Source organism: Lithobates pipiens, unplaced genomic scaffold, assembly GCF_037356315.1.
Source record: "Lithobates pipiens isolate NorthernLeopardFrog02 unplaced genomic scaffold, aLitPip1_a1.2 Scaffold_23, whole genome shotgun sequence".
NCBI classification, from domain to species: Eukaryota; Metazoa; Chordata; class Amphibia; order Anura; family Ranidae; genus Lithobates; species Lithobates pipiens.
The window spans coordinates 69,067,090-69,082,581 of NW_027507785.1; the positions used below are offsets into that span (position 1 = coordinate 69,067,090).

At 41.4% G+C, this 15,492-nt stretch overlaps 1 protein-coding gene across 3 annotated transcripts in view; it reads left to right on the plus strand.

The window, feature by feature from the left end:
• The window catches only part of PDZRN3 (PDZ domain containing ring finger 3), a 339,591-nt gene that overhangs the window by 250,451 nt on the left and 73,648 nt on the right, over positions 1-15,492 (plus strand). The window contains exon 1 of one of the 3 annotated variants that reach the window (XM_077451825.1): positions 12,080-12,319. The exons of the other annotated variants lie outside the window; for them this stretch is intronic. Within the exon in view, the coding sequence (XP_077307951.1) occupies positions 12,251-12,319 (69 nt within the window). The 5' untranslated portion in view covers positions 12,080-12,250. Of the gene's footprint in view, positions 1-12,079; positions 12,320-15,492 lie in introns of those variants that run through there. 3 annotated transcript variants of the gene reach the window in all.

A 15,492-nucleotide genomic window follows, 5' to 3' on the forward strand; every position in this document is an offset into this window, starting at 1 on the left:
TTCTATTCCTGTTCTGGTGACAAGCCAAAATGTGGAGTCTTATTTCTCTTAAGCCTCATACACACGATCAGACTATTTACAAACTTTCTCGTGGATTTTTAATACAAAGGGCGTTGGCCGTGAACTTGTATTGCATACACACAGCAGGAGTTTTTCAGCCAACTTTCCCCAAATGACGTGGGTTTTCTGCTCTTTACCGCCACCTTTGGTCAACTTCTGCATTGTTGTCTGATCTCTTGCATTGGTTCTGAACATGCGTGTTTGTACTTTGTACAAAAGTCCTATGGTTTTCTGTACACGCGATCTGACTTTGCTCCGTCAGACTTTTGTTGCCGGTAAGTTTGTCCTTTTGCACAGCCAACAAAAGTCCGATGAAAACCGGAAAAAATTGTCCGATGGAGCATACACACGATCGGATGTTGCCTCAAAACAGCTAATTTGCATGTCTGTTGTCAAAAAGTCAGATCGTGTGTATGGACCTTAACACTCTTGATAACAGGGCAAAGAGAGAGGGTAAAACCCCCTTAATCAGGGCACAGACGGTAATCAGAACCTGACGGGTTTTGCCTTTAGTTATACTTTAATTACAGGAGCCGGGAACTGTCCCCCTCTTTCCCAGCACGAAATTGTAATGAAAACACAATCTGTCTGCAGGAGAATTTTTCTTGATTACCGTACATGTCCAGTTTTCTTACAGAAGCGGGCTCTTCTCTTCGTCTGTAGGACCAGGCCTAGAGAGCCCCTGCTATACCTCCTTGGACCAGCAGGTGGAGCTGTAGTCCATTTCCTTTCTCTTCCTTCTGCAGATCAGTTAGTAGCATTATTTGTTCTGTGACCTATGAATAGATCTCTATGAATAGATGAATCACCTATGAATAGATCTCTATGAATAGATCAGTATGAATAGATGAATCACCTATGAATAGATCACTACATGCACAATGATTGCTATAGATTTTTCATACGGGGTCGTATTAGCTGGCAGTGTTTGTTATTTTTTAGTAGCACTTTCTGGTTAAATACTATTATTTTTTAAATTATATATTTTTTAACTATTCACTGGTTGTGCCTTTTTTTTTACCAGGAATCTATTATGAGCAAGGTAGGTGGGCTACCTTTGCTGACCTCCTTATAAAATACTGGGTGCCTTGCTATCATGGTTTTTCTTTGGCTTCAATACATGTCAAGCCTATGAATATTATAATATTTCTGCAGATGAATTCAGAACTTCCAATCTGGCATGGCGGGCAATTCACCAACATTTTTCTGAAGAAGACACTGCATTGGCAGTCTATGAAAGATGTCCAAAGTCTATCTTCTACCAATACAGAGAAAAGGTGCCATTTTGTAAGGCCGATGAAGTGATTGTAAACCTCATATATGAAAAATGAACAAAGCGTATCCTTCTATAGTGTGTACTTGTCTAAATCCAAAGCATCTAGTGCAGGGATATGCAATTAGCAGACCTCCAGCTGTTTCAAAACTACAAGTCCCATAATGCCTCTGCCTCTGGGTGTCATGCTTGTGGCTGTCAGAGTCTTGCTATGCATCATGGGACTTGTAGTTCTGCAACAGCTGGAGGTCCGCTAATTGCATATCCCTGATCTAGTGTGATGTCTCCTTCCTCTGCTATCTTAATGAGTCACTTCTGACATGTTATGCCAACTCCTAGGGATCCAGGGGGAGTGGGGAGGGGAGCTTCAGCACACAGCCTGTGATTGTCAGCTTTGGTTGTGCATGTTATCCTATGAGTCTGTGTAGAAGGGGGGTGTCAATTCCCTCCACTCAGGTCCCAGAATACCCTCAGCTGATCAGAAATGCTGTTTAAATTGTGGACTTTAAATGAAAGTAGGAGAGGGAGTTGCAGATAAACTGGTACAACTTATGTCTGAGGATTTGTTTCATCTCTGTGTACCACCTGAGGCCATTGTATATATATAAAGCCTGGAACACACTATCAGTTATTTTTTTATTTTTCGTTCAACCCGGCGGGCTGAACGAAACAAAAACTGAGGAGGCCGGGAGGAGCCACTATACTACTTGTACTAAGGAGCCAAAAGGAAAATTGTCAGCTGAACAGCGGCCGCATTAAATCAGATACAGCCACTGTTTAGGTATTCTGACAGCCACTGGTGCCAGCTGTCAGAAAACAGTAATTGCAGCTGGGGATTTGAGGAATCTGGATGGAGGAATCTGCAAGATTTCTTTTGTTCAAATGAAAAAAAAAAAACGTATTAGTAGCTATATAAGTACCTGTATTAAATTAATAGTGTTTAATAATGTTTTTCAAGGCCTTATATACATATATATATATATATATATATATATATATATAATATTGGAAATATATGAAAGAATTGTATAGCAGGAAAATAAAATGTAAAATTATGTAATTAAGTAATATGTAAGAAAAATTTGTAATAAAGAGTATAATATATATATATATATATATATATATATATATATATATATTAGGATATATATATATATATATATATATATATATATATATATATATATATATTAGGGCTGTTACTGATTAAAATTTTCCTGTTCGATTAATCAAATTTTTTTAAATCGATTAATCGACTAATTTCGATTAATTATAACGCACATACAGTTTTTACAATTTTTTTATTAAACTTTAAGAAAAATGTAGAAAGTTAGTTTAACTTTAACTGTAATGTCCACATCTCCCCCATACTGTAATGTCCACATCTCCCCCATACCTTAATATTCACGATTGCCTGCTCTGTCCGTAATAGACAGCAGGCAGACCCGTCCATCCTCAGAGTAGACACAAATAGGCACAAGCAGGCGGGCGATGATGACGTCAGCATGCACGTCTAAGCCGCCGTCAGGTGGACCAAGATGGCCACGGCTCCGGAGCTAGGCCGAAGCAGCGGCCTCTCCTATGGGCGAGACCGCAGAGCTCACTCCGCGGATCCTCCTCGATCAAAATTATTTTGATCGATCAAAGAAATTAACGATTAATCGAACAATCAATCGTTAATTTTCACAGCCCAAATATATATATATATTTAAATGTATGGGCAGTTATATGTGCTGATTACATATGCAGTCTCTGCTTCCTTCCTAGAATTGATAAATAGTGATCATGCTTTTCTTTTTCTCTCTCTCAATGTAAGTTTGTGATCTGCTGTTTTCTACTATTCCGGCAGTTCAGTAGAGGAATGGTGATCACACCTATTATCTGAATCTAAAATACAATAATGAAAATATGAAACAACAAGGTGAATGTAAAATCCATAAAAGTCAAGTCATAAAATTATTTTCAGTTAATTTTTATTAATTATTTAAGGTGTATCGTCAATAAAAATTATTTTCAGTTTGCCATCAATCCATACTCTTCTGTGTTTCTAGATTGTAAGCTCTAACGATCAGGGCCCTCTGATCCCTCCTGTATTGAATCATATTATAACTGTACTGTCTGCCCCCAAAGCGTTGCACAAACTGTTGGCTCTATATAAATCCGGTATTATAATAATAATAATATTGTTGTATTCTTTGTTGCTTACTTTCTTCCTCCCGTCATGTTTCAGCCCCCCCACCGGTCCTGCTAATAGCAGGGAGATGTATAGTACAAGGCTTATCGTGCACCTTTAAAATATGCTCCTGTGCTGCGGTAATTGCATTAGCGGTGCATTAAAGCTGAACAATAGCTGGAGGTTTTAACTGGCCAACAAACATCCATTTTTGCTGGTAAATGGCTCATTTAGCGCCGTGTAGCGGCTCCCAGTGAGGGATTAGGAAGATTGAGGAGAAAAGGCAGGGTTAAATTAGATTGGACTGAGAATTCCTGACCGGCATTTTTTTCCTGAAAGGCAGGTTAAAAGTTCACTTGTAGACAATAGAGACCTCGCTGACATCCTGCTCGTCCTTTGCTGCCATTCGGTGACAGTACCAGAGAATGGACATCAGTGTTAACCTTTGGAGGGGAACAGGGGTCTTGGGTGGTCACCTACAGTGAATTCACAGACGTACTATTGGAGGGTTAGTCCATCGAGGACTGGCATTTCTGCTTTTGGGTAAACGCTTGCGAGTTGAATGACTTAGTGGCTGCTTTACTCTCTCATGGTCTCCAGTGTTCCTCTTTTCAAAAAGTCAAACAGGGAGAGTGAAGAGCTCTTAGCCCTTGTACACACGGTCGGAGATTTCCACAACCAAATCCGTCAAATTTTGCCCGTCGGATTTTGTCCGTCGGATCTTGTCCGAAACTGTTGCATACACACGGTCCGACAAAGTTGGCGAAAAATCTGATCTTTCAGAACGTGATGACGTAATTTCGTTACGATGGGACTATAATCAGGCTAGTAGCCAATAGCTTTGATGTAGGAATTTGATCTGAGCATGCGTGGCACTTGGTCCGATCAAAATTCTCTACACATGATCGGAGTATGTCCGATCGGCCCAGTTGGTCGGGAAATATTTCCAACATGTTGGAAAATTGGGTCCGACGGATATTCCGACAGAATCAGTCCGATGCATACCACACACAGTCGGATTATCCGACGACACGGTCCGATAGGACACATTCCGATGGATTCTCCGACCGTGTGTACAAGGGCTTAGCCTAGGTTCAGATCTTTGTGTTGGGAAAATTGTGCGCTTTACCAACATGCAGAGAAACGTGCTGGCTTTTAGCTGATTAATTGATAATGGCACCTCCAACACATCTGAAAACATGTGATTACATACTGTGGCACCATGTGGTTTGGTGTTGCCCATTTTTGGGAAAGAGTCAGGGACTTCTATTTTGTTTCTCTCACCTGTAGCACAACCTGTTAAAATAAATGATCTGCTCCACTTATAACACAAGGGATCATGCAAAAAACACCCAGAAATATGCACATGCTAGGTTGCACCTGTAAGTGTAAACCAAGCCTTAGGGCCGGCAGCACCATGTGGTTTGATATGGCCCATTTTTGGTAAAGGGTCGAGGACTTCTGTTTTATTTTTCTCACCTGTAGGGCAACCTGTTGGAATGAATAAGCTGCCCTACACATGACCCAAGCGAATGTACACTAACACACGGGAAAGTGCCCATACTTGGTTGTACCTGTAGAGTTTACCAAGCTATAGGACCTGCAGCACCATGCAGTTTGGTGTGACCTGTTTTGGGAAAGAGTCAGGGACTTCAGTTTTCTGTTTCTCACCTGTAGGGCAACCTTTTGAAATTAATGGGCTGCCCTATACATGACAAGGAAATGTGTAAAAATTCATGGGAATGCGGCCATGTTTGGTTGCACCTGTAGGGTTTAACCAAGCCATAGGACCTGCAACACCACGTGGTTTAGTGTGACCCATTTTGGGAAAGAGTTAGGGATTTTTCTTTTCGTTTCTCACCTGTAAGAATTAATGGGCTACACGTGATGCAAGGGAATGGGCAAAAAACGCACAGGAACTTGCCCATTCTTGCTTGCACCTGTAGGGTTGAACCAAGCCTTAGAGCTCCCAGCACTATCTGGTTTGGTGTGGCCGTTTTTTGGAAAGAGTCAAAGACTTCTGTTTCATGTTTCTCACCTTTATAGCAAACAGTTCTGTCCTACTTGTGATGCAAGGAAATTTGCAAAAAATGTACAAGAATTCACCCATGCTTGGCTGTACCTGTAGGTGTCAACCAAGCCTTAGGGCCTGAGGTATGACTAATGCAACACACGACCGGACTTTCCGGCAGACTAGGTCCGACGGAATCATTCCGTTGGATAGTCCGATTGTGTGTGGGATAGTCCGATCGTTTTTCTTTAAAAAAAATTCCAATGGACCTAGAAATAGAACAAGTTTCAAATCTGTCCGATGGACTCAATTCTTATCGGGAAAACTGCTGGTCTGTATGCTGGTCCGACAGACCAAATACGACGCAAGGGCAGCTATTGGCTACTGGCTGTTGAACTTCCTTTTCTAGTCCCGTCGTATGTCATCACGTTGAAAATGAATGGACTTTCATGTGTGGGCAAGTCCGTTCGTTCGGAATTCCGTCTGACCTTTTCTGCCGGAAAGTCCAGTCGTGTGTACGCGGCATTAGTGGTCTGGCCTTACCATTGCTTCAGAAAGCCCACATACATTACAGTGCTTTGCAAATGACTCCAAAACAAGCTCTATTCCAATGACTTGTCACAGCCATGTGACTGACCACTAGTCCAATCACAGAGTTTTCTCGGCAGCCCTATGTATTACATTTCTGGATCACAAAGCTGGCTACCAAAGAAAAAAATGGCAAGTTAAATCTGAGCAGTCTTGCACAGTTGCACAGGCTCTTCTCCTGGACTGGAATTGCTTACTCTGATTTTACTGCACTCCGTGAGTATCTCACAGTGTACCTTAGGAGCTGCAGCAAGTCAGAGCCCTCATTTCCTGTCTGGGGGACATCCAGCATCATTTAGCTTCCCCCTCAGCTTAACAGTCCCTGGTCCATCCCTTTCCTTTATTGCATTTCAGTTCTTTCAATAATGTAGCTCAGCATCACATATGAGCATCACCTAAGGAGGTCTACATGCAAATACAGTCTATCTAGGAACACCCCCTCCTCCAGATTGACACCCCCCCCATCAAGGCATTTTTTTTATATTTGCACAACTCAAAAAAGCCTGATCACTGCTTGCAACAGAAGGGGGGGGGGGCTCCTTAAAGGGGTACAGATCAGGGTGATGATGTATCCAGGAAGTTACAGCACCCTGTTGTCCCCCACCACACGCCATGACCTGCTGGTGTAGCATAGAAAAGTACAGAGATCCGGTGATGCCATGACTAGGTCTAAAATAAGGTATGCAATGAAAAAAAAAGTTTTTATCAAAAATTGTCATTAGCATGTTAATTGGGGGGGGGGGGGGGGGGGTCCATGGAAGGCAAAATATAAGCTAAATTAAACTTTAACTATAAGAAATGTGCACATATATATATATATATATATATATATATATATATATATATATATATATATATTCCAACAGCATATTTGTAAATCAGAGAATTATGGGACTCCATCAGCCAAAATCTATTGGAAGAATCAGTCGATTTGGCAGATTCATTTAAAACAGTTTTGAATAAAATCAAGGGCTTTTCAAATTATAACATGGTATTGTAGATGCAGAGGGTTTATGTTAAATACTGTTTTTATGGTATTAATTTTCGATATTCTGTCAATTATATTGATGAGGAAAGTTCCAAGAAAGTCTGTTCAATTCTCGTGTAAAACTCCAAAATGTATTTAATAATAAAATAGCAAAATATTCAAAGAACAATATTTAGCATACAGCGTTTGCTGTAATTATGGCAAGAATATTAAAGTGAGACTACCAATTTGTAATTTTGTAATGATCTCTTTGACTGAGATAATTATCAGGCTTAGGGTTAGGAGATTAGGTTAAGGGCTAATTTTAAGAGTCAGTTGATGTTAAGGGGTGAGCTTATGTTAGGATTTGTTAAGACTAAGCTTTGGGGGTCAGGTTTAGCACTTGACCTTCAGAAGACCCCCCACATGACCAGGCCATTTTTTGCGATAAAGCACTGCCTTATTTTAGCTGACAATTGTGCGATCATACAACGCTCTACACAAAACTAAATTTACGTAATTTTTTTTACACATGTGTTTTTTTTATTTTTTTGCTTTATAAACAAAAAAAAAATGTTGAAAAGCAAAAACAAACAATATTTTTTCTTTTACAATAGCAAACAATATTTTTACTTTCTACTATAAAACATATCAAATAAAAAAGTATATAAATACATTTCTTCATAGGTTTAGGCCAGCCTTTCTCAACCTTTTCAACACAGAGGAACCCTTGAAATAGTTCTCCGGTCTCAGGGAACCCCTGCTAAAAATTAGAAATCTACTACTCATGATACATTAATGTGATGGTCAGTGGGGAGAATGGTCCTTACACTTGTGGTCATTAGGAAGAGTTATGTCCTTACAGATAGTTAAAAAGATCAATGGTGTCAGTGGGAACTTATCTGAGAGGCAGAAATTGTGCAATGCTGAAGGAACCCCTAGCAACCTCTGGAGGAACCCTAGGGTTCCACGTAACCCTGGTTGAGAATCACTGGCTTAGGCCAATATGTATTCTGCTAATTTGTAACAAGAGAAGAGATCTTCGATTTTTAAGGTGCAAAGACACAACACAAATATATAAAATACATCCAAGTTTTATTTTAACATTTAAAAAATCTGCATAATGGCATCATATATATTCTATATATCCATACGGTAGAAGGAAAATATGCAGTAGATTCCAGTTCTCTACATGTTTCACCATACCATGGCTTCATCAGGAGATATTTTATCAAGAACTGCATATATGATCAGGGAGGTTAAAAAATAAATAGCCATATCATCATAATATTTGGATTAATTCCGGTAATGAAATCCTTACCTGCCAATGTTGCCGACATGTTGTAATAAAATTCTGTTTAATTGGAAATTTGATCCAAAAATCCTCAACTAGAACCTTTGCCCAAGTTCAGCACTGCGATTAGCAGTGGCCACCCAGCCCATGTAAACTAATGGTAGTCTGACAGCGGTCGCTGCTATTCGAATGTAGCCATACATTGAGGAGATAACTGTGGTAAGGTACAGATGGCCGAGCCTGGACGCAGCTGACTGCCCTGCTGATCACATAACTTGGTCATTCCAGCAGCAAGAAATGGCAGATCCTTGCCATAGGAATCTGATGGCTGGAGCTACCCAGCCATGTAAAACGGGCCTAATAAGTGAAATTAGCAATAAATAGCAAGCAGTGTTTCTCCCTGAGATCATCAGCCCTTTTCTTCCTCTCTGCTTCCTTCTATGCTGAATGAGCTGAATTTAGGCGTGCACCACACGATGAGAGAGGCCCGCACAGTGGGAGTGCACCACACAATGGGAGAGCCCCGTACAGTGGGAGTGCACCACACGATGGGAGAGCCCCGCACAGTGGGAGTGCACCACATGATGGAAGTGCAATCCCTTGAAGGTGAGAATTCAGAGGAGCAAATTTTGAAGTCATTTGAAATCAGTGGATGGGGTGAAACATGTCTGGAACGTAGCCTGGATGGAGTTAGGCTGAGGCAGCTATCACTTATTACACGCTGTACTTGTATGGTGTGCAGTGGGTGAGATTATTCTCTATTTGCTCTGTAGCGTAATTATACCAGTAACTATCTACTGACAGAGCGTATGTACAGTATCTGACAAAAGTGGGTACACCCTTCACATTTTTGAATATTCAGAGGAGCAAATTTTGAATTCATTGGGTCCACTGGACAAGAGAGGTAAGTAGAGAGCAAGGACAAGAGAGACACTGATTAGGTGACCATTTATTGTCTAATATTATAAATTATTTCTAAATGTGACAGAGTATCTATACTGTGAACCTAAACCGACTTTAGGGTCTCCACTCTGGCATCTATGTCCCCCATGCGAAACATGTCTGGGGCGTGGCCTGGATGGAGTTAGGCTGAGGCAGCTATCACTTATTACACGCTGTACTTGTATGGTGTGCAGTGGCTGAGATTATTCTCTATTTGTTCTGTAGCGTAATTATACCGGTAACTATCTACTGACAGAGTGTATGTACAGTATCTGAAAAAAGTGAGTACACCCCTCACATTTTTGTAAATATTTTATTATATCTTTTCCTGTGACAACACTGAACAAATGACACTTTGCTACAATGTAAAGTAGTGAGTGTACAGCTTGTATAACAGTGTAAATTTGCTGTCCCCTCAAAATAACTCAACACACAGCCATTAATGTCTAAACCGCTGGAAACAAAAGTGAGTACACCACAAAGTGAAAAAGACCAAATTGGGCCCAAAGTGTCAATATTTTGTGTGGCCACCATTATTTCCCAGCACTGCCTTAATCCTCCTGGGCATGGAGTTCACCAGAGCTTCACAGGTTGCCACCGGAGTCCTCTTCTTCTCCTCCATGACGACATCACGGAGATGGTGGATCATAGAGACCTTGCACTCCTCCACCTTCCGTTTGAGGATGCCCCATAGATGCTCAATAGGGTTTAGGTATGGAGACATGCTTGGTCCTTCACCTTTACCCTCAGCTTTTTTAGCAAGGCAGTGGTCGTCTTGAAGGGGTGTTTGGGGTCGTTATCATGTTGGAATACTGCCCTGGGGCCCAGTCTCTGAAGGTAGGGGATCATGCTCTGGTTCACTATGTCACAGTACAAGTTGGCATTCATGATTCCCTCAATGAACTGTAGCTCCCCAGTGCCAGCAGCACTCATGCACCCCCAGACCATGACACTCCCACCACCATGCTTGACTGTAGGCAAGACACTTGTCTTTGTACTCCTCACCTGGTTGCCCCCACACACGCTTGACACCATCTGAACTAAATAAATTTATCTTGGTCTCATCCGACCACAGGATATGGCTCCAGTAATCCATGTCCTTATTCTGCTTGTTTTCAGCAATCTGCGGAGTTTCTTGTGCATCATCCTTTCTACATTGGTGGTCAGTGGGAAGAATGCCCTTACATTGGTGTTCAGTGGGAAGAATACTGCTTACATTAGTGGTCAGTGGGAAGAATGCTCCTTACATTGGTGGCCAGTGGGAAGAATGCTCCTTACATTGGTGGCCAGTGGGAAGAATGCTGTTTACATTGGTGGCCAATAGGAAGAATGCTCCTTACATTTGTGGCCAGTGGGAAGAATGCTCCTTACATTGGTGGCCAGTGGTAATAATGCTCCTTACATTGGTGGTCAGTTAGAAGAATGTTTCTTACATTGGTGTTCAGTTAGAAGAATGCTCCTTACATTGGTGGCCAGTGAGAAGAATGCTCCTTAAATTGGTGGTCAGTTAGAAGAATGCTCCTTACATTGGTGGCCAGTGGGAAGAATGCTCCTTACATTGGTGGTCAGTTAGAAGAATGTTTCTTACATTGGTGGCCAGTGGGAAGAATGCTCCTTACATTGGTGGTTGGTTGGAAGAATGTGCCTTACATTGGGAATGCGAGTTACAGCCACACACAGATGTGAATGGGCCTTATGCCGCGTAAACGACCGGACTTTTCGACGGACTAGGTCCGACTGTCTTTCAGACGGATTTTCGGCGGAGTTCCGACGGACTTTCCGAATGAACGGACTTGGCCACACAGAATGACACCAAAGTCCGATGGTTTCTAACATGATGACGTACGACCGGACTAGAATAAGTTCTGAAAGATCGGATTTTTCGCCAACTTTGTCCGACCATTTGTATGCAACCGTTTCGGACAAGATCCGACGGACAAAATCCGACGGGCAAAATCCGACGGATTTGGTTGTGGAAATCTCCGACCGTGTGTACAGGGGCTTAGGAAGTTCATAGCCAGTAGCCAAAAGCTGCCCTAGTGTCGGTTTTTGTCCGTCGGACTAGCATATACATGAACGGATTTCTCGGTCCGGCGGAGTTCCGGTTGGAAAATTTAAAACGTGTTCCATTTCTAAAGTCCGCCGGATTTTTGGCAAGCAAAGGTCCAATGGAGCCCACACACAATAAAATTGTCTGACGGACTCGTTCTGTCGGACCTTTGTTGTCAAAAAGTCCGGTCGTGTGTACGTGGCATTAGGCTTTTCTTTCACTTTAACACTTTTGGTTGGACTGACCCTTTAGCAAGCAATCACCGTGCAAGTCCCACTAAGCAGGAAACACAGTCTGCACATGGAATAAACAGTTACGGCTACCTTTGCAAAAATACTATGCATTCCCTTTAGGCTGATTTTGCTATTTGAGATTGCAGAAAAAAAATTCTCAGTTCTCCAAAAACTCATCTCTCCCCGCCATTTGTCATTTGTTTATTATTGCATATCTATCAGTCATATCAGACAAATCTGCTTTCTGTGGACTCGGTATAGCTATCCATCGACTTGTAAGGGCGATAAATTCTTTTGAGGGTTTCATTTGGTTAAGTGTCGCTCTGAAGCCACTTGTTTAAAAGAGGAATGCGTTGTGTCACGGCGCTCACTTCTGCCTTTTCGTATCGGTGGCTCCATCTGAATAGGCAATGAGATCTGATTAATATGCATGAGGAGCAGTATTTAGTGTGTGTGCTGGACCAGTGCACAGCAGCCAGACTCCGGCTGTGGAGGGGAGGGCTCTGCAGCGTCAGGATACAGCACAGAGACACACAGAGGAGCACTGTGCCTTCTGTCATTGCCGAGCAGCATCAATGTGACTGCTTTTTCCTGGGATCTCTGCCTCCTAGCCCCTGGATGGCCGCACGCATGTGTCCCCTCTGAGACATCCTCCAAACATGGGATGCAGCCTATGCAGCTTGAAGAGAGCCGATGAGGAATACAAATTACTCTACGAAGTTTGCCAGGTAATGCCATGAAATTTTCATTTCCATGTGCGATCAGTGCCGCCAGCTCTTGCCAGCCTCTGGGTAGGTTAACCGCCGCTGCCAGCAATTTCCAATCAATATGATATCTAAGCCATTGCTGCAAAAGGTCCTGGGGACTGTTCTCAGATTGGAAGAAGGCATTTTTCTTGTTGACGTGCCCCTAGATTTCAGAATTTGGCAACCGTAGTATAAATGTTTTGCTCTGATGCATGTGAGCTTCATATCTTATTCCGTCTTAATAGTTGCTAATCTGAAAAATAAAGTATTGAGTTTCAGTTTAGTAAGCACCTCCATGGTGCGATGGCATTGTGCAGGGAGAGTTTGGATGTGTCCGCTCTCTCTGCAGCAAAGTGGAAGAGATTTTAAAATGTTGGCGATTATGGGTCAGTCATTGTGACATTTTGGCATTTATGGTCCCGTCTTGTTTTGCACAGTATTATTTGTAAGGCTGTATGTAGTATATTGTATCTATCTATTGTATATATCGGATCCATCCAATCTCTGGTTTACCCAACACTGTTTACTATTGCAACTTCCTCCTTGTTTTTTTTTTATTATTTCTTTTTAAACACAGAGAATGTTTAAGTATTTTGTCTAAAGGAATACCAAATGTTTATTAATAAGCAATAGGATAAGTTTTCTACTGTCCAAGGCAGAATTTCTAAACCTTTTTTCTAAGACAGAGGAACCCTTGAAATAGCTTTTAGGTCTCAGGGAAGTCCTGCCAATAATTACTTTATCTACAGCTCACTGTGCTTCAGCGTGGTGTCAATGGGAGGAATGCTCATTATATTGATGGTAAGTGGGAAGAATGCTCATTACATTGGTGGATAATTGGAAGAATGCCTCTTATATTGGTGGTCAGTTAGAAGAATGTTTCTTACATTGGTGGTCGGTGGGGATAATGCTTCTTACATTGGTGGTCAGTTAGAAGAATGTTTCTTACATTGGTGGTCAATGGGAAAAAATGCTCCTTACATTGATGGTCAGTGGGGAGAAGGCTTCTTACATTGGTGGACTGTTGGAAGAATTGTTCCTTCATTTGTGGTCAATTGAAAGAATGTTTCTTACATTGGTGGTCATTGGGAAGAATGCTCCTTACATTGCTGGTCAGTGAGGATAATGCTTCTTACATTGGTAGTCAGTTAGAAGAATGCTTCTTACATTGGTAGTCAGTTAGAAGAATGCTTCTTACATTGGTGGCAAATGGGAAAAAAATTCTTCTTACATTGGTAGTCAGTTAGAAGAATGTTTCCTACATTGGTGGTCAATGGGAAAAATGCTCCTTACATTGGTGGTCAGTGGGGAAAATGCTTCTTACATTGGTGGACTGTTGGAAGAATTGTTCTTTCATTTGTGGTCAGTTGGAAGAATGTTTCTTACATTGGTGGTCAGTGTGAAGAATGCTCCTTACATTGCTGATCAGCTTCTTACATTGGTAGTCAGTTATAAGAATGCTTCTTACATTGGTAGTCAGTTAGAAGAATGCTTCTTACATTGGTGGCAAATGGGAAAAAAATTCTTCTTACATTGGTAGTCAGTTAGAAGAATGTTTCTTACATTGGTGGTCAATGGGAAAAATGCTCCTTACATTGGTGGTCAGTGGGGAAAATGCTTCTTACATTGGTGGACTGTTGGAAGAATTGTTCTTTCATTTGTGGTCAGTTGGAAGAATGTTTCTTACATTGGTGGTCAGTGTGAAGAATGCTCCTTACATTGCTGATCAGTGGGGATAATGCTTCTTACATTGGTAGTCAGTTAGAAGAATGCTTCTTACATTGGTAGTCAATTAGAAGAATGCTTCTTACATTGGTGGTCAATGGGAAAAAATGCTCCTTACATTGGTGGCCAGTGGGAAGAATGCTTCTTTTTTTTTAACAAAGAAGTTTATTTATATTTTCAAAAACAAACAAACATTATCAGGTGTCTAACCATCATATAGACAAGTATCCAAGTTCCATTACATGTTCAAAACAATTGTTTTCTTATCAGCAAATATATACGTTCATCCGAATGTGAAGAATGCTTCTTACATTGGTGGTCAGTGGGGAGAATGCTTCATACATTGGTGCTCTGTTGGGAGAATTGTTCTTATATTGGTGGTCTATTGGAATTAAGTTTCTTACATTGGTGGTCAGTGGGGAGTATGCTTCTTACATTTATGGTGAGTGTGGAGAATGCTTCCTACATTGGTGGACAGTGGGAAGAATGTTTCTTATATTGGTGGACAGTGGGGAGAATGTTTCTTATATTGGTGGACAGTGGGAAGAATGTTTCTTATATTGGTGGACAGTGGGAAGAATGTTTCTTATATTGGTGGACAGTGGGAAGAATGTTTCTTACATTGGTGGTCAGTGGGAAAAGGCTGCTTCCATTGGTGATCAGTTGGAAGAATGCTTATTACATTATTGGTCAGTGGGACCACTGGTGGTTAGCGGTGTGAATTTTTCTTACATTGGTAGTCAGAGGCATTAATGTCCTACTTACACATAGTTAAATCATTGGTGTCAGTAGTTTCTTCTGAGAAGAATTTGCCCAAGAAACCCCTAGAAACCCCTGGAGGAACCCTGGTTTAGAATAGCTGGTCCAAGGGCTAAAAGAAATTCAGGGATAGAGGTTCAAAGCCTGAAGGCATTACCAGGCAATGGTGATTATTTGGTTACTGGTGGAAAGAAGCATATTTTAAAAGGATCGGGAGGATTGGGAACTACATAGCCAAGCACACTCCGTCTATGAGGCTTAACTGTTTTAAAGGCCAAGTCTATTGTTGGATATTGTTACCCAAGTTGCTATTCTGTTTTGACAAGATCTCTGATTTTAATTCTCCCCTGTGTATATCATTGGGTTATAAGGTTCCTACAGATTCTAGATGGCATGCTTGGGCACTGAACAGTCGGTCTTACAAAAGATCAATGTGTAGGTTCCCATTAAGTGAAAGTATATATGTAGGCCTGTGGAGGAGAGATGTGGGGAACACTTGAGTTTTGACTTATTTTGGGTAAAAACAGTCAATTTGCTGCTCAAGAGTTCTTGGTCAGGAGATGTCAGGGATTGCCTACAGAGATAGTCTTCCCCTGGTCAAATCGTATTTATCTAGATTGAGCAAATGTTCTCTTGACCCTCCTCTCCTTTCTATATCTCTGTTTGTTTAT